This window comes from Anser cygnoides, chromosome 4 (genome assembly GCF_040182565.1).
Source record: "Anser cygnoides isolate HZ-2024a breed goose chromosome 4, Taihu_goose_T2T_genome, whole genome shotgun sequence".
In the NCBI taxonomy this organism is placed as follows: Eukaryota; Metazoa; Chordata; class Aves; order Anseriformes; family Anatidae; genus Anser; species Anser cygnoides.
In genome coordinates this window covers 46,810,860-46,830,505 of record NC_089876.1, presented here as the reverse complement: position 1 = coordinate 46,830,505, position 19,646 = coordinate 46,810,860, and the positions used below count along the sequence as shown (strand labels likewise).

Below are 19,646 nucleotides of genomic sequence, written 5' to 3'. Positions count from 1 at the left end.
CTGGCACTGAGGACCTGGTGACCCCACAGTGTGCCTTGACTTGTGACTAGCCCTAGCCTGGTCAATGGGACTGGGTTTCCCTGGGGGGCTGGATCACATGGGCAGCACTGCTGGAGCGTGTCATCCCGGTCAGTTTCACTGAAATTAATTCAGGGCAGGTGCATCTGTACAGCTGCCCAGCGTGAGCCGAAAGCGTGCTCTCAGAGGGTGATCAGGAAGTACGCTCTGAAAGCCTGCTTCTCCAAGCTAATGCTGAGGCAGACACGCATTGTCCACCAGACACGTCCGGACGTTGGAGATACCTTACCAGGAAACAAAATACGTTACTGATTTTTCTTGTAAATGTCAAGGTGGATGGAACATCTAGGTATAAAAATTATATATAAAATTGCATATGATTGTTTCCGTGCAGGTAAGGACTGCAGGCCTTGGCAAACAGGAGGTGAGAGCTATTGTGTACAGGAAGGCATGGAGACAGGAGCTTGGGAACAAACAGGTTGATATGGCTTTATAGGTAGACTTGAAGGTTGTAGTAAGCTTTTGTTTGATACAAGGACATCCAGTGGATCTTGGTAGTAGTTGAAGTAGTTTCTTTAATTTGATTGTTGTTAATTGAAAAGCAATGCTTATATCACTTTCTCTATCTTCACAAAGTTGGTAAATGCAGCATTTTCCTCCTCTCTCACTGTAAAATTATTTCCAGAATCAACTGTTTTCTTAAAGACAGTTTCCAGGGAAAATATCAGCTACACTGCATATTTAAAATTGAATTCCAAATATTCTGGCAATTACTAATTATGGTAAAACCATAATGCCCTAATAACTTTTACAATTCATGTGGTTCTGTATCCATTTGAGCAACAGGAGTATTCTCTTGCAGATGAGAAAAACAGCAATTTGAGGGCTCCCACTGCAGAACAGAGTTTGCAACACACAGGCCCTGTGGCTTCCCACAACCCTGGTTATGTCAGTGCATTCCTGGGCAGGTGCAAGATTAGCAGGAGCCAGCGTGGCTTGGCACGTGTGCAGGATTTCGCCTCGTCGAGGGCAGGAGGCAAAACCAGTGTTGGTTCCTGTACCATTTCCTCAGTAGCCAAACATGTGAGCTGCTAGTTCTGGTATCTGGTTTTTAAAGCTGTTTCTTCTGGAGATATTTACTGGTGGAGAACATCTATTTGGTTCTACAGTTTATGTATGTACTTATATAATCATTGCTTTCTTGTTGTGAAGCAGAATGTTTTATAAACTCTGGAAACAAACTCTGTTCCCAGAGTTTATCTTGGTTGAAATGCTACTAATCAGTAATAAAGGGCCCTTCTCTTCCTTTTATGAAACTTTTGTTATTGTGTCCTGACAATCCCCCTCCAAAATGGGCCTGGCACTGTTTACCTTAGGAGTGTAAAGTAGGTGTGGATGACTAGCATTCTGCTTTGGCTGTCTCTCCTTCCTTCCATCTGTTTGAAAGGCTGCACAGTGGAAAGCAGGGCACAAACACTCCCAGAGTGTTTTTTAAGGCATCCACGAAGCATATCATGTCAAGTGGATGAGTTTGCTGCCCTTCCTTTACTTGATAATTCCCTTATACATTAATATACAAGCCTGTTGAAAATAAGTGCATTTTGTTGCGTTACGTGCAGTTACAAAGACAAAATGGTAACATACCTAAGTGTTAAATAACTTACTGGGTATATTTTAAAGTTTAAAAAAAGCGTCTCAGCCGGCTGCCAATTTAAGCATTTCAGTTAGTTAACCTAATTGCAAATATGAGCAGATTAAATTTCTGGTCTGTTCAGCTTATATGTGGAAGTAAGGGCAGTTGCTCACCTTTGTCCTGCACGTACAAGACTTGCGTTTGCAAAGCGAGAGGTAGTTGAAAGGTGAAAGTTCAGAAATGCTTCTGACTTAATAAACATTCAGAGGCATAATTAGCTCCGTTTTATTGAGGAAAGAGAACGCAGGACGTCATTGAACAAAGAAGTAGCATTTTTCCTGGGAGCTAGTCCTGGTTGCGCTACCACAGATACAAGAGGATGAAGCAGGCTAAACTCATCTAACAGCTTGTTGCTGCTAGAGGGGTGATCCCTTCCTTGGATCTGCACTTCTGCTCTTCCTGTGTGTCAGCTGTGCTGCTCGTCCGACCTGCTGGTGAGCAAAGTCACTGAAGCTGTGGCTGTGTGGCAGCCTGGGCTGATCTCCCTGGTGGCTGCTGGGGCCTCTCTTGGAGCTCTCGTGCTTACTAGGACCTGCACCAACCTGTTCTGGTGCACTGGCCCAGCAGGAAGCTATTTTTCTTGTTCTCTTTGGTGGATGCAATTCTGCTGATTCAGCTTGCTGGCATAGTTTTCTACGGGTTCTGATGGTGTTGAAGCTGGCATAAAAAAGAGAGTGGGAACATGCAGCCGGAGGGAGGTAAGGCACTATGCCAGCCAGGAGTTAGTTTGGTTTAGGTTGCTGTGAAACTGTAGGCTGAGCTGTTAAGAGGTCTACTTGCCTGTTGTTTTGGTGTCTTTTTTTTTTGTCTTTTTTTTTGGTGTCTAGATTTGGGTGTTTCTTTTTTTTGTGTGTGTGTGTGTCTGGTTTAATGAGCTGAAGAGGCCTGTTGAAGCAGTAGAAAAGTGCCAGAACTGATGTTCAAAGCAGGGAATGACAACTTGGAGATATGACCAGATGAGGTGGGAACAGAACTATCCTTGTCTGTGGCAGACATCTAAGATGGCTTAACTATTTTGTTTGACTGCCTGTTTACCCCACTGTATGCCATGCCAATGGGATGACTTTTCTCTGAATTCAAGAAAGCTTTTTGATTAGCTTGTTCTGGAAAACTGGGAGAAGGTAACAAGTAGAGCAATTTGAGAATCTTCTAAAGAAATTATTTTCCGTTTGAGAAAATGATGATTGATTTTTTATTTTTATTTATATAATTTCTTTAAGTGGTAAGGAGGAGAAGTAGGATTTATTCTTTAAAAATTGTGAAGAATAAAAATAGCTACATAGGTTCATTCAAACTGAATCTCCTAGCCACCTGCTGTGGGAAAGGAAGCCAGTCTTTCAGGAAACCTTTTTTTTTTTTTTTTTTTTACTGCAATATATATAAGTAAAATAACATGATATATTTCATCTTAAAATAATGTGGTAGATTTTACCCTCATGTTGCATATGCCTGCCATACAGATTCTTACTCAGGGAAGTCACAGAGAACACTGGATTTTTACTGGATATTTTTCTTTTTTAATTTATGATTATAATCTTCTTGTTTAGCTCATTTTTAATGAAGTAAATAATGAAAAAGAAAACAAAACAACCTAAAATCCTCTTTCCCATAGACTTGCATGCTTTATCCAGTGTAACTTTGGACCTTTATCTGGTGTACCTTCCTGTTTCGGTGAGCTTTTTATTTTATTAGTACAGACTCAAATAAAGAAACTTCATAGTGCGTGAGTGAGTATAGTAAATGTTAGTTGTGAAATGCATTGGTTAATTGTGTGTCTGAGCACAAAAGGCTTGCCGCATTAGGAGTGAGAGTCTCAGTATTCTGGTGTTATCTAAAGTGCACACGCAATTTTAAACATGTTTAGTATCTATATTATTTCATTTTGAATTCTGGTCAGCGTTCCTAGAGGAAGAGTAGTCTGTTATGGATGTAGCATATGTTTCCGTACTTTAAATTAAAAAAAAAGAAAGCCAAATATAGAAGTCAGTAACAAAAATTGAGTTCATAATGAAGAGCTATTGTGATTTGTACTGTGTATTTAAAAGTACAGATGGTCGTTAATACAAGGAAAGGCTTTGATTTAATTTAATATCGCTCTTTTTTATCATAAATGCTTGTCTGTGGCTTGTTCTTATGTAGTGGCTGTAAATTTTGCACACAACTTTTGCTATGCTGACTGAGACATCTCTGGTCATTTTTTTGTTTCTGCTTCTCTACAGTATTTCAAGTGTTTTCTGGAACTTTTTCAGCTCTAGTGGGCAATTTCAGATTATGGGTGGGATTATCTATTTCTGGTTGGTTGATTGACTGAATGCTTTGGTTTTTAGCCAAAACAAGATCTAGTTCACAGTTGGATCAATACTTTACAGTCCCACATCAAACTGGTGCTGACTTGTTTTGGAAGCTGAGAACAATGAGCTGTATCCAATCTAACAAATTAAGGTTAAATATTTCCCTGCTCAACATGCTGAGAAATTACTGGGGTACGTTTGTGTAGTGTGGCTGACAAAATTCAGTGAATGGTAATTTGCAGGCATCATGGACTTTTTTCAGATAAGAATTTGATAAAAGAACGCTCAGCAGTTGTTCCCAAGTTAATGCAAAATATGTATTCAGTCTTGAGAAGAAAAGAATAAGGTGATGTGAGATTCTTCATGAAATTCAGCATTAGAGATGGATTAAGTGATGGTCTTCTTTAGGGGTCACTGGATCATAACACAAACAGCTTGACCATAGCAGCTCCCAGGGATTGCCTGTGACCCTGAGCAGAGACAAAATGTGATGAGGACAAAGGTGGCTCAAAGAGTTAGGTGCTGTGTGTGTTCCTATATCTTAACTAAACCTTACATTTAAGAAGCAGAAAGCTCTTCTTCTTATGGAACAGAAGTCAGCATTGTTCAAATGGAAACTTCATCATCTGCATGTCTCAGTCCTTCAGCTCTGATCTGGAAATTGTTCTGCCTGGCTGTAGCAAAAGTAATCATTTATCATCTGTTATTGATAATGGTATATGTTAGCCATTATTCATCTGTTAGGAAGAAAGATAAACGTGACAAAACAGATCACTTGTATTGAATAAATGCATAAGGTATAGCTATGATCTGCCAGTCTGTCCGTGTGCAAACAAGAAGCACTCACAAAAAGTTTGAGGAAGAGAGTTTGGGGGTGTTGGTTATTTATTTAATCAGTCAGAGCACAAGTTCAGGTGTGGTAGGGTTAATTGCCAGCTGGACATCCCTTACCTGTTTCTCTTGGGATTTGGTCTCATGTTGTTGTAGTCTCAGTGCAGGCTCAAGGGCTACAGTCCTGATAATTATTTGAGACCCCACCACAGTAAAACACTTAAAATTTAAAGAGCACAAATAATGCAGTTCTTATTAAATAATCTCAAAGTAGTGCTAATATGTTATATCATGTCAGTATTATAAAATCACCTGGTTAGGCCTTTCCCATAACCCACCAAAATTATTGTATGTTTCCACTAAATTTCCTAGTCTTGGAATCTAGCTTGCTTGAGGTAAATATAAGAAGCTAACTAAAATTTTTGTGGAATATAATAATGTAGCCCGTATGTGGAAATTCATCATCCTTTCTTGAAATTAAAGTGTGCTGTCAGTGGCAAGAAAGAAACTTCTTGCAGTTACTTGGGAAAGAGCATAGACTGCACCACAAAGAATGTTGTGTCTTCTGAAGAAACAAGCTTTCTAAAAATAAAAGCAGCTCTAAGGAAAATAACTGAATAATTTGTGATAGCCAACAGGGAGTAGTCTTCTCCTAGCCAAGGAGACTGTGGAAGGACTAATAATAATAAAAGACTTAAGTGATGAAATAGATCTTCTTCGCTTAGGTTATAGCCAAAGCAAGGCACAAAAATGAATCATTGCATAAGGAGTGGTGAGATTATAGCCGAAGAGAACAACCCATTGAGTGATGATTGTCCAAAACCATGTTGTTAACTGGGTGTTGCAATCAATCGCTTCCTGTCAAGGTAACAAGTAATAAATCAGGGTTGTTGCATAAATAAAGGGGATGGACAGCAAAGGGCAGAGTGAGTCAGAACATCGCGGCAAGAACCTTGAGCAAGAAACCTGGGCTCTGCCCATGGCAGGGGGTTGGAACTTGGGACCCTTAAGGTCCCTTCCAACAAAAACCCTCCTGTGATTTGAAGTTTTTACCACAGTGGCTGTTGTTTTCAGATGAAACAAGTTTAGTATTTGTAAATAAAATTGTAAATAGTTACTTTTGACTGTGTAGCCTTGACTTAAAATCTGGAAACAACAGAGAGGTGGTATTAACCCTCTTTGTGTGAAAAGTTAATGTAGTTCTGAGCACGCAGTTTCAATAAGTATTTCATACAATATGTGCAGCATGAATTTTTATTTTGATAGTGCTTAAAGCCATTTGACATAAATATCTTCCGTTGATGCTTATCATTCCTAGTTAAATACAGTGCTTTGCATAGGGCATTGTATAATGTCCTTGCTCTGATGATTTTGTGGCTCAGAAGTGTGGCAGCCTTGGCTGGAAGTGAGCTCTGGGGCTCACCTAGTCCAGTCTCCAGCTTGAAGCAGGACTCTTGCCAAGACAAGATCCATCCACCAAGGCTTCCTCTAGTCATGTCATGAATAGTCTCCCAAAAGAGAAGGATTTACAGCCTCTGCATGCAGCCTGTTCCAGCCCTGCATTACCTCCGAGTGAAGGAATTTTTCCTCACTTTAAGCCTGAACCTCCCATGCCACAGTTGTGACCGATGCCCCTTGTTATATTGTCTGCTAATACCAGGAAGAGTTTGCATTTGTGATCTTTGTTACTCCCCTTCAGGCAGTTGTGCAGATAGCTTGTTTTAGATAGTTGTTTTGCCTCCTCTTTGCTCATCTAAAAAAGCCTGGACCCTTCAACCTTACCGTTGGGCAGTCCTGCCTCACATATTCAGTTTTTCAACTGGAGTAGAAGCATCAGCTGAATTTCTAGACAAGATTTTTACTCTTCCCTTGAAAAACAGCGTGCACGAAGTTACTGAAGCATTCCAACTGCAGACTTGAGGAGGCCATATATCATCTGTTGATCCATGTTTTATGCTTGGCAACCATCCTTCCCCTCAGTGAAAGACAAACTTAAGTTTTGGGGGAAAGCCTAGATCTAGTAGATGATGAGACAGAGCAGAAAAACTTCATTTTTTTCCTCCAATGCTTTATGAATTTTGAAAGACACAGACTTCTATGGATATCAATATTAAGTTAATCATCTGATGTAGTGTTGTGTTACACTAACTGCTTCAGATGTTGTAAATCAGCACTTCTGTATGGACTGGACATGTTATTCTAAAAACATCAATTTGACATTCTGACTTGAGAATTAAGGGTCTTTTAACAAGATTTAATGGAATTCCAAATAAGATGCTTTGAAGATGAACTTAACTGGTCTGTGAATTTTTTCAATTATGACACAACAAATCTATACCTGCCATATCAATACCAGAGGAACATGGCTATAAGTAGCTGCATTTGAAGCCAACCTGAAGGGCTCAGCAGAAGTCAAGCTGAAAATTTCACACTGTAATTAGAAGCTGAATGCAACAAATCTTACTGCTCATTTTCTTTCCTACTGCTTATTTTTATTTATTTATTTTTATTCTAAGCTTTTTAAGGGGGTGTTGCATTTATTTTGTATATGAATCACCACCTCAGTCAGCTTGTTGATGTATTTGTAGAAAATGTGATTGGATCAGAACGTGCAGAAGATCTTGAATGGGTGATATAGTCAGTCCTGTAACTAAAAGGATGTACTGCCTCAGACTTCCAGAGCCACGATACTGGCTTATCTATGCCCCATTGTGCAAACTGAAAAAACATGGGACAAGAAGTTTATAATTTTCATGCCCATAGGAAAGTTACGCTGGATCAGACAAAAGGATCATCTTGTTCAGTAGCCTGGGTCTTACAATTGCCTACAAGTGTCTTCAATGAAGTATGCAAGAAACCTCTACTAAGTTTTAATTTTTAATTCCAAAAAGGATTGCTTATCCTCTGCAGCCAACATCTTAGAAACTTCTTGGAGGCTGATACGAAAGTTTCTGTTAAATAGTTACCCAGTGCTTTACCTTTCATGGCTTCAGTTCCTTTTTGACACCACTTACACTTTTGATCTTCAAATGTTACATCATAGCAAGGAATGCAATTTACTTCTTCATTATATGTAATCAATTACGGAATGCAATTTACTTCTTCATTATATGTAATCAATTACTACTTATTATATGCTGGTTGATATTTTTACTGGATAATCACTAATTCTTGAATTATGATGATGAATTTCTCATAAATATTTTGCTTTTTTAGTGTGGCTTTGAACATGGTGAATCACATTCTAGAAGCTGTAGGTAAATTTCAAGCACTGTGTTTCCTACAAAGATGTTCCTGATGCATTCTCCGTCTAGACAGAATGTTGTATGCATAGAATAAGCTATTTGATTATTTTCTTCAGCTATAACATTTTGTTTCTATTTACATGAGGCAAGCTAAAATTAATGTAAATTGTTTTCTTAAGGTGATAAATTTATATTCATCATGCAGTCTGTCTTGCATTAAAACCCAAGCAGTCAATATCACAGATCTACACATGAAAATTGATTCAGGTTGTGCACATCTGTGTTAAATCATTTACAAGAATTCTTGAGTGAACAGAGTGCTGTGATGTTATTTATTATTAAAATACTGTTTGCTCATCCTGTTAGAGTGATGGGACATAAATACCTGGAAACAAGCTCAGCATTTTGATAACTTTCACATAATAAATTGTTCCCTCAGTGTTCACTTTACGACTGTCTGCACTGTAAATTTACAGTGCAGAAACTAATAGAAATGTGGAACTTGGGATCAAAGTTAGAGCTTTGGAAAAATCTCTCCTTTTACCTAGGGCGTTGAAAATGTCATTGTCAGATGCCACAGTTGGTCTGATGGCAAATACTGCAAGCTTTGTCACTTGCCGTAAGGCTGCCAGCCTTTCAGGTTGATGGTTGGACATGGTCTGGAAGGTTTTTCCAAGACCTTTCTAGGCCTTTCTTGAAGGTCTAAATGATTCTGAGTAGGTCTGAAAAAACACACAGTAATCACTAAACCGGAATGATGAATCTCACCTGAAAATGGGGTACCTGAGAGTGTGGGGTGCCTGCTGTAATCCACCACCTCCTCTGTTTAAGCAGGTCTAGACAGTGCTTGGAAGAGTGTCAGTACCAGAGTGGGACAGGTATCAGTGAATGACGAGATGGGAGAACACTGCACACCTCATGTATCCAGCAGTAACAGGCATAACTTTCTGTAGAGCACCAGCATCCGCTCTGGGAAACGCGTGGTATCAGCCGCTGTGACTCTAGGTACGCTTCATTTCTCCAGTTCCTGTCCACTGGTTTGGGGTTGGTGGATCCATCACCAAGAGCTATTTAATTGAGTCATTATGCTCCTGGCACCCTAGCAAAGCAGAGGTACTTATTAATGTGTTTACAGAAGTTGGATGCCTGTGATGGATCCTCTGGCGCCTATTTGGCGTATGCACAGGAGTGGGGTGGGGAAAAGGAGGGGTCTGGGTGCACATGGGAGGAGAGCTGTTTCTCCAAGGTGCTGAGGAATTTGAATGGTCTCTGGTAGCATTACCAGCGTGCCCAGGAACCCATGGTTTCTCTGTGGTAACCAGGGGATCCCTTGTTTTCAGCTTTTCAGGATGCTTATGGCTTTGCCATCTTCTTGCCATTTGTTTAAAGCTGCTGGTGTTTGAAGCCTCTCCTTGGACAGTAGAGAGGAACTGCTTCCTTGAGGAGCAGCAGAATGAGAGCCACATTTGCGTTTATAAGACTGAGGACTGGATGCACTAACCTGATGTCAAGGCTAGAAGCTCCTAAAAATTACTTTTATAATAGCTGCTCTTGATTGTGTGTTTTCTAAGAGCCTGAAAGGAGGAGGAAGTACAATTGCTGAACATTCAGAAAAACAGATGAGAGGATTTTGAGGAATACTGTAATTAGGAGCCCAGAGACAGGCGCAGTCAGCTCTTGCCTAGAACAGGGGGGCCAGATGTGAAGAATGAAAGGTGTATGTTTATAATATAAGTGGTCATTTTTAAAGCATTACTTAAAGTTGTGACAGCTTTCATTTTGTTCACAAAGAGACCTGGTATTTTTATTACGATTTGTATATGTTTGTTTTGTAAGCTGTGTTGAAGTCATCCATAGCTTTCAAGTTTTAAATAAACAATAACACACCAACCTGTGCACGGCAAACCATGCTCTTTTTTGTTGTGCATGCTTGAGGTTCTTACAAAGTGGTGTAAAAACCCTGTGCTCCCAAAGGGTTGCCTGCCACTCCGCTCCCAGTGGATGCTGTTTGTATTTTGTGACCTGGTATTTCCTTGTTATCGCCCTCTTTCATTCTCTCCTATTTTCCCTCTTTATAAAACATTGCTTTGTATCCTGACTTCTGGTCAGGATGGTTCTCAAGGACCAAAGGACACAAGTGTGTATATTACATGTACGTGTTATGCCATAACAAAGGTACCTTGAAGAGGATTTGGTAGATGTTTAATGTTTGCCTCGGGGTGGGATGTTTATGAACTCATCTCACACCTCAGTAAAATGCTTTCAAAATGCCAGGTGACTCGTGTCTTAAAAAATGACTTTTGGATGCTGATCTCTACATTATCATATAATATGCACAACTTTTAAGCGTGTATTCAATGTCAATGGATCAGGGTTATCTCAGGTTCCAATAGTTTATTGGTATATGCCAACAGTATTAAACAATTCCACTTTTCAAATCTTGAGACAAGTCCCTTTAATGTTTCTGAATCCTGTAATCTTTATTTTAGTGTAAAGAGCAGGAGACCTTTTGGAGAAAAACCCATTTTGTGGATTTTACAAAAAATCCGATGTACGTGAGAAGCAGTTGTTCTGCTTGCTTTCCTAGAATTTTTTATTTTTGTGTGGCTGTTGGGCAGAATTATCAGTGTCACTGGAGGAAAATCTTTTGTTAATAGGCTAATTTCAAATGCACTTTTATAGAAAATCAGTACTTGCTACAGAACAATTGAGGTTTAAGAATGTTCTCATTAGCTGTCTTTATTTGGACTGGGTAAACAATTTGGGGATAATTGGGGATAATTTGGAGGATAAAATCGGCATAAATGCTGACATGGGACCAAAAAATATTCCATTAACAATCTATTGACTATTTCAGTGGTATCTGAAGAGAAATAAATATTGTTATTTGCCTGGTACATTTATTCTTTTTTTATAGAGGTTGTTCTTCTATGATTGAGTGTGTTTCAATCAGTTACTGTAATAAGCATTTTTCTTTCTTTCTGTGTCTCTTCATCCCCCTATTCTCCAAATTCCCCCCAAAATACAGACCTATACATTTGCTTGCACTAACAACAGTACCTAAATTCCAGATTCATATGTGAAGGTTTAGAAGCTGTGCTGTCAGCATCACTGTCAGTGGGTTCAAAGGATGAAGTAATTAATTTTTTTTTTCTTGTTAGTTTATTTTACAGCTGAATTCATTTCCTGTGATACAGAAGTGGGAATATCTGTAGCTGATACTCACATTCAGCACTTCATTGTGAATTCATGTCTCACACACACTACATGAGACTTGACTTCCAAGGGTATAATGTGTAAGATTATCCTGGAGACTGTTGTTGATTTTTGGCATCTTGAAAATAGAAAGGTGCTGTTTTGGATAAGCAAATTCCAAAAACTTTTCATTGCCCCCAGATCAGGGTGGGGTTGGTGGAGGATTGTTGGAGGGAAAGGAATGGTGAAATCTGCAAAATGTTTGGTGTCCAAAAATGATCTTCCTACTATATAATATCAGTACTTCACAAATAGAGATTACATCTTTTGCAAGTTATAAAATAGGTTGTGAATTCACAAAAATTGTGCATGATTATCTGAAACGCATGTAACAAAGGCTGTTTCTACAACACATTAGTTTGTACCGTGTAGGTCAAAGGAAATTGCTTAAATGGTGGAAGTGATATTCCCTGCACTCAGCCTGAAATTATCCCTGCCTGTGGCCAGGAATGCACAAGTTTTAGGGAACTGTTGTTCAACAGGAAGGGGGGAAAAAAAAATGCAAGCCATACGCCTTTTAGAAAACTTAAAATGGTTCTTATTATACTTTTTTTATATTATTTATTGTTGTGTATCAGCACTCTATGGCAAACAGACCTAGTGTCAGACTGAGCTCTGTTGTATTACTGAGAAATAAACAGAGCCTATACAAGCAAGCTACATCTCTGGGAAGGAAGTGGCAGTACCATGCACTTGAAAGATAATTTCCTTTTACTGGGAATGCTGGCAACATCAGTGAAACGCTTTTCAGAAATGTAAATTTTAACATTTCTGAAATACCTGGAGAGGGAGGTATTTCGTGGTTATATATCTTTAGTCTATCAAAAAGACGAGTCAAGTCAATTGGTACTTCACTCTGTGAAGTTATGGAGAAAATTAGGTAGTAGGTTTCCTTTCAGCTCCCACTGTGATTCTGGAAGCTCTGCGTGCTTTAGTCCTATGAGCCTGAAGTACATCATCTTAGAACGACATTGCACTGACCAGCTGCAATGTCTTGTCTGAAGATGTGCTGATTTGCACCTTCAGAAGTTGCTCATTTCCTGAAAAAAACAGCTTTAGAAACAAATGTATATTGAATTTCCTGCTTAAATTTTAGAAGGTACAAGTGTTTTAACATATGGATATGCTGCATATGTTTGATTGCTCACATACTTTGTTTATTGTTCATGGCCTCAGAACAGGGAACCGGTGCTGAGCTTGGTCTAAGTTATTACAACATAGACCATTTTGAGAAGTGGAGAGCTTACCCAGTCATTCGTTTCTTTAAAATTTCTGCATCAGCCCCTCTCTTATGGCTGCTATGTGTGCATACACATGATGCCCACACAATTTTGCTGTTGCATTGCAGGAGTAACACGGGAGCAAGAACGAGAGCCTAGAAATTCACAGCCACAAAAACAAATTAGCAGCAAACATAGCACTGGTAGATGTGGCCCCTGTTGTCCAGTAAATTCTTTTTTCATTTATATATCACACGAGTACACAGAAGGCTTTAAAGGTGACTATAGTTCACTGTTAATCTCTTTAGCAATTGAAAAATATGGCCTTTGGATAATTAGCAGTATGGTGGTCAGTAGGTCTCAAGGTTAAATATTCACCCAGAGGTTCAATGAGTTCTGTACATATTTACATGTTTGTTCTTTTTTTGGTTTTCCCTTGGCCATATATCAGTCATGCTTAGGAGTGAAGAAAGCATTGCTTCCGAGACTAAAACACTGCAAGAATGCTGTGTGCCTACAAGACTCAGTTACCGTTCAGTATTAAAATGGACAGGCCAGTGACATTTCATTTGGGGGGCAGCGGGGTGTGTAATCCATTCTTTTCCCCAATTTACTGCTCTGGAATTTAGCAGCATTCTGTAGAATTTAAAGAAGATATAAAAACTGTCTGCCCTTACGGTTGTAAACTTGGTGTGTGTCCTGGTTTTGTGGCCTTTTGGAGGGCAGGGAAAGCTATACGTTACACTAAATGAGAAAAATTTCCTCAAAGCCTCTCATTAATCTCTCCTCATGGTTTCTGCCTTTTAAACAACTGATAAGGGACTCTGCTGCTACAATACTGGAATATATAGATAAATGTTCGGTCTTGCAGTTTTTATTGTATAGCAGTTCGTAATCAAACTGAATGAAATTTATAGTAGATTCTATACCCTGGAACTGATTTGCATTGTTACAACTCCTTACCCAAGAGGAGTGCTATAAAGAAGTAGGAGTCTCTGAGAGCCACATCCCGCCTTAATGAAATGGAAGGCAGAAATACGGCAATACCGGAGGCCGCTATAGCTTATCTCAGTGCAAATAAAACAAGCACTGAAAATCCTGCACAGCTGCAGATCTTTTGCCCAGGGAACGTGCAGTTTTGTTTGAGATTGAGCCTTATGTACACTGACAACTTGAAGTGGAAATTTGGGGCTGTTTGATCTGGTGCAGTTGGCTAACAAGAACTGTTGCAAAGTGATCAGCTGGGTCAGCTGGTCAAGATTACAAAAATGAAGTTGCTAATGTAATGGTAGTAGCCATTGTATTTCTGCATGATGTCTTGTTAAGGTTGCTGCATCAGTTTTAGTGCCTAGCTTCTCTAAGGCCTAGAAGCTTACAAAAGTATACTCCTTGGGGGCTGGGGCATGTGGGTTGGAGCAATTTGTTTAGTCACTTTCAACAATTGCCTGTTCTGAGAATGACTTCTCTGTAGTTTTTGTATTTTGGTGTTGCCAGCACAACTGGCAACAGTACTGCTTAAAAGGCCACTGTTTCTGTTGCCTGTTTTTTTTTTTTTTTTTTTTTTTTTTTTACAGAGGCTTGCCATTGCTGCAGAAGTATTGTTACAAGCATCTCCTACTACTTTTCATTACGAAACCACGGCAGTGCCGTGGTGGGCTAAAAACAATAGAGACAGACAAGCTTGCTGTAATGGAAATCTCCTCCTGGAGAGTGTCAGGATGTCCTGCCCCCTCTGGCGGCTGCTCCATTCAAGAGCCATAGTTAGGATTAAAATACAGTATTTACCCGAAGTGGGCATAGTGTGTGCCTCCCTTTGTCCTCTTCGGCCAATTCAGCTTATTTTAAAAGAGTTTGAGCTGAGGGATTAAGGGTAGGAAGTTGGATCTGTGTGTCCAGAGGTAACTGCGTTGGAAGCTTCCCACTCTACTTTGCAGGTTGAAAGCAGCAGAATGTCTGTTAGCTTTCCGCTCCTTTTTCAACAGCGTTTCGTGTTTACACTTAAATTTTTTTCTAGTGAGAGCACGCTTTTCAGTAGAAGTCACTCTTAGCAACAAGATGCTTTGGAGAATATTGCAAAATAAACAGAGAAAAACAATGGCTCTCTTTGGTGCGAGTTGCCTTTTCCCCTTTTCTTTGCTTGTCTTCCAAAGGCAAGAGGCATGACTTAAAAGCTATTGTTTTCTGCTTTGGTGCTCTTTTTGGCAAAAACTTCAGCTATTCTGGGTTTGTGGAACGACTGAAATAAAGTTGTGTCAGTTATTTTTCTCCTGATGGTTATGTTTATATTTTCCTCAAGAAGAAAAACTATTCTGTCAAAATAAAAGCAAACAAACAAGATAATTTTCCCATGCTTGAAGGGAAAAAGTCTCCAGTTAAAGAAACCTGACCCTTTCTAAAAGCAACTGGAATATGACATATATGTCTGCTGCTCAGTTTTGAATGCTGAAAAAAGGCATAACATGTCTATGCTACTGATGAAATATACACAGTATGATTTTCTAAATAAACACCAGATTTGCCAGACAGTTGTGGTATGAATAGCAGATCTTTGTGTCCTGATGTTTTCCTTGATTCTTCTGCAGCATTTAAAACTTGGCACTGGTCTTCCCGACCTCAGCCAGAAGTCTCTGACTTCTTCCGCCTCATCTGCTCCACCTGCCAGCTCCTGGACTTCTTGCGCTGTATCCTGCTGCTGAACAAGGATAATCTACTCGTCCACACAGGCTGTATTTGTTTAAGGGCAGCAAAGGTTTAGGAATTTGTACAGTATTTGACGGCAACTGCACACGCATTAAGGAATTGTATTACTCGAGTAGCACAGAGATGGTGAAAATAGACCAAGTATCTCATCTGTGGAAGCTTGTTTCTTGAAGGTAGAAGCTGTCAGTGGAAGCATAATTCTTGCCTGCAAATTTCCTGTGTCTGCGTGTGGACTGCCTTCCTCATTGTGCATGCTAGACCAGTGCACACCCAGTGCTTGCTCTAATCTGACATGCTGTTTTGCCTTCCAGAGTTCAGAATTGAAGGACATACGGTATCATACTGGGAACACATCATGTCCCATAGTGTTTTCTGGGAATTTATTTCTTTGATGTGAAGGAAAATCTGTAATGCAAGATTTGATTTTCAGATCTTTGTCTCTATGCTGTCTTCTTGCTTGTTTCTGTTAGAAAAGGTTGCAAAAAGATCTCAGTTGTTGAAGTAACATGCAGAGTAAAAGAGCCAGCTGTGGGCATTCAGCTGGGATTTGTATATGCATTTATATTTAATATATACCTGTATGTATATGCACGTACTGTGCAATATACATTAAGATTTGCCTGTTCGTTCTGTGTGTTCATGTTCTAGAGGTGTGTGACATTAGTTGAATTGGTGCTTGTACATAATGTTAAAACAGCATCCAGAATTGCAAAATTAAGGTGCTGAATAGAAAGAGTCAACTCTGAGTCTCTTATTACACTTGATACTAAACAAATTTAGAATATCAAATTCATAATAGCTGTAAGCATGTACAGGTTTTATTTTCTACTCTAAAAAAACTGCATGCTTTTAGGATTATGTTTCCCATTGTTCTTTTTGGTAAGACCAGAGTATATGTGGATGATGTTCTTTCTCTATATTTAGCAGTAAATAAAATGTGTAAAAACAACACTAATGTTTTGTTTTTGCAATAAAATGAAGGAGAGAAGGAACTGCACTGATCTGAGCGAGCAGGTTTCAGAGGCATGGCCGGGCTGTGGTAGATCTGCCAGTTGGATGTGGGCTGAGAGGAGATCCCACATACGCTCAGCTTACATCTTCTGTGACTCTTTTCTTCCTTCTCACTGGTACATCCACACTAAAGTACTATAGGTGGGAAGGTTTTATCTGACTGCTGTTAGATGGTGGCTGTGTAAATAACCAGGGACACTGGTAGGAAGCAACAGATGGCAAGCAGATTTCAGTAGGAGGCACTGCCTGTTTGCCTTTTTTTTTTTTTTTTTTTTGCATACTCATAGGTTAGGGGATTATGTGAACAAGTGATAAAGATAGAAGGAGCTTTTCTGTGCGTCTTTGAACAACTGCTGCTGTAACTCTGGTTTGAGCTAGCTCGTGCTGTTAATAGCTAACAGAGGTGCATGCAGTGTGATGAAATGGAGATTGCTGTGAGTCAGAAACACAATGAATTATACACTCTGTGGCTATGACAGCTCAATAGGAGCACCTGTGGATGGAAAAAGCATTAGTATTCCTTTGGGCACTGTTGACATGATCTTTTTTACCACTTTATCAAAACGTAATCAAATGAGCATGTAAAACTTGGGAGAAGAGAATATTTCTTCTGTACGTGAGATAAAACTATATGAACAAACATGCTAATAAAAAAAGAAGAAATTTTAGCTCAACTGCGGAGCTTAGGGCTCAAAATACAGTCTGTAAGTGTGATTTTTTTAAAGAAGACTCTTACTCGTCAGGGTAGGGAAGCTTTTCAGTAAACTGTTACTAAGGGGAGGAATATAGCTTTCTCTTGACTAGACACACAGATGGAATCAGAAGCAAAATCACAATGGTCAGAGTTGGTTATATATAGGTGTAAGAACACCCTTCTAATTGCATAGTTGATCTTTTTGTTATAAATGATTTAAAAAACCTCTAATTTTAGAAAATATACATTTTAGGAGGACACAAGTCTCACTTTTTTCTATCATTTCAAAAATCTTGCAGTAAGAGATGTTGTGGACTTACAACATAACTGAGTGTGTGAATTCTAATAACGCTGTTTTATGATGCTTGTTTGATGAATCTTGCTCTTAGAAGTGTTTTCTATTTTCTTTCTGTATCAGAGCTTTCAGAAATCAATCAAGATGTAGAAACGTATCTGGAGATGGTTCTAGGAACTAATAAATTGGTCAGCAAAAGAAGTTCATCTGAGTTCATGTGATCGTACTGTGTAGATGTTTGTTGCTGGTCAATGTCATTAGTGCAGATAAGCTGCTTGAAGTAGTCATTGAATAAACAAAACCCTTTCTGAAAGCACAGAAATACTCCGTATCTAGAACACCCTGAAGTCGAAGAGTTAATGATGGGGCTGCACTGGATTCAGTGTATTTGCAGATGTTGCTGCAACCAACTGCTGATTTTTCTCCCATCCTGTCAGGGAACTCTGCCAGCCATGATTCATGGAATGATTTTTTTGCGCTGAGTAATCTGTGGTTTTGCTTTTTTCCTCTTCCCTCCCTCTTATTTTTACCCTAAACTAAAGTCTTATTCATTTTAGCTAAAGGGAGGGGAAGCTTCTAAAGCATTAAAACAAAACATGAAATACACACTGTTTGGAATAGAGGAATTTTAATAAATATTAAGCTTGCAGTGATTTTACTTTTTCTCAGGCAGAATAGTGCAGTGTAGAAAAACAGTTTTATGACAGAATCAGCTTTTGTTTTTGCTAGTCATATGGTGTGACAGTTCTTTTAAGACTTTTGTGCTAGTGTTGCTAAAGAACATCCAAGTTTTGTGCTGATACTATGCCTCCTTTCTCACAGATCGCTCTGAAAGAAATAAACCAGACTGCCGCTCTTCAGGGTAAGAACCATATTCCTGTGTTTATTCTTCCCTTCTTTTCCTTTTTTTCTTTACTTTCTTTCCTTTTATGGGATGAATTAGGATATTAGCCAAAAAATAAAAATGCCTTTCTTCAACTTCTCTGTTCTGGTAACAGTAAGAACATACCCAAATAACTTTTGATAAAGGTAATTGTTTAATATTCCTTAATTTTTCAAGTAATTAACAGGGTTCACTACACTGTAACTCTGTGCGCTTAAAGTCCGAAAGGCTTGTTTATGTATCAGGTACAGGGTTGTTTTGTAAAACTGTGATTTAGGACAAGAAGCACTTACAACTTTTGCTTCTGTGCTCTTTGGAGCGTTTGCTTTTGTAGCAGGGAAAATAAGTCTTGGCTCAGTCAAGAATAGCAACACTTAACTCTGATCCTGTCATACCTAAGGTTTCAAAATTGGATGAAATGAACAAACAGGTATTGAGCAAAACACACATGTGTGCACACATTTTATTTTTATCCAGAATTTCCATCAGGAATTGCCATAGACTTCCAAAGCTATTGATTTGTAAGGCCACATTTTCCCTTAAGCTTCTGAAAATTCTCTAGTTCTCCTCCTTGTTTTTCTCTCATTTGAGGAAAACAAAACAACAACAAACCATCTCTTTCCCTTTTGCCTAATTTCCAAACTCTTCAATCAATTATTCTCCAAGGAATAAGATCTCCTCCATATCCCTTGGTGGATAATGGGATTTTAATGAAGTTTGGTGATTGAGCAGAGAAGCTAGCAGTGGCTCACCCTTGTGAAACGCCTTTCCAAAGGACGCTGCTGGTGCCCAGCCTTCTGACATGACATGACCTTTTCATTTTATTTTAGTCTCATTTTTTGTTGTTGTTGTTACTACATTTTTACGGTACACTGGGGTAGTTTTCATAGTTAGAAGAACAGAGGGAACTGTAAGCAGGAACTTGTAGCACTGCTGATGTGCTGTATCTACCACACGTTGTAATGGAAGAGAGGGTGCTTGTCCCTTCCCTCCCAAATCCCCAAAAGCACTGTAGCTGTTTCCAGCTATGTGCTTCTGCAATTGCAGTGGAATTATTGTCATTGTCTTTGATTACTCATATCTGCTTAAAAGAAAATACAGAGACTGCTGTTTTATAATTAAAAATACTTATTTTTTCTTTAAAAGATGCAGTTGTTGTCTACAGGCTTAAACTTTTATTAGGTTATGTTACAATAATTTCAAATGTATCCAAGTAATTATCAACAGGAAATCTAATTTTATTAAAATGTTTAATATAAGGTTGAAACAGTTTCAGTCTGTTCCCCCTTCATCTGGCTGGTCCTTCCCACCAGTACCATTTCGCTCTGCAGTGTATTTTAGAAGTTCTAATTTGTAACCAAAAGAAAAAGGTTTTAGTTTCTCTCCCCCCTTCCCTCCCCACCCCACCCCCCCCCCTCCGAATTACAATTGCAAAGAATTGCAATTACAAATGTGGACCAACCCTGACAATAAAATGCTGCCCTAAATTGTCTGGGTTACAGATTCCAAA

The 19,646-nt window shown here is 39.0% G+C and overlaps 1 protein-coding gene across 4 annotated transcripts in view; it reads left to right on the top strand.

The window, feature by feature from the left end:
• The window catches only part of SH3D19 (SH3 domain containing 19), an 80,403-nt gene that overhangs the window by 594 nt on the left and 60,163 nt on the right, over window positions 1-19,646 (top strand). For 3 of the 4 annotated variants that reach the window (XM_066996730.1, XM_048071713.2, XM_048071718.2), the window contains exon 2: window positions 18,076-18,115. In XM_066996730.1, coding sequence (XP_066852831.1) covers window positions 18,076-18,115 — 40 coding nt within the window. Of the gene's footprint in view, window positions 1-2,378; window positions 2,410-18,075; window positions 18,116-19,646 lie in introns of those variants that run through there. The other variant, XM_066996731.1, reaches the window with a different exon arrangement.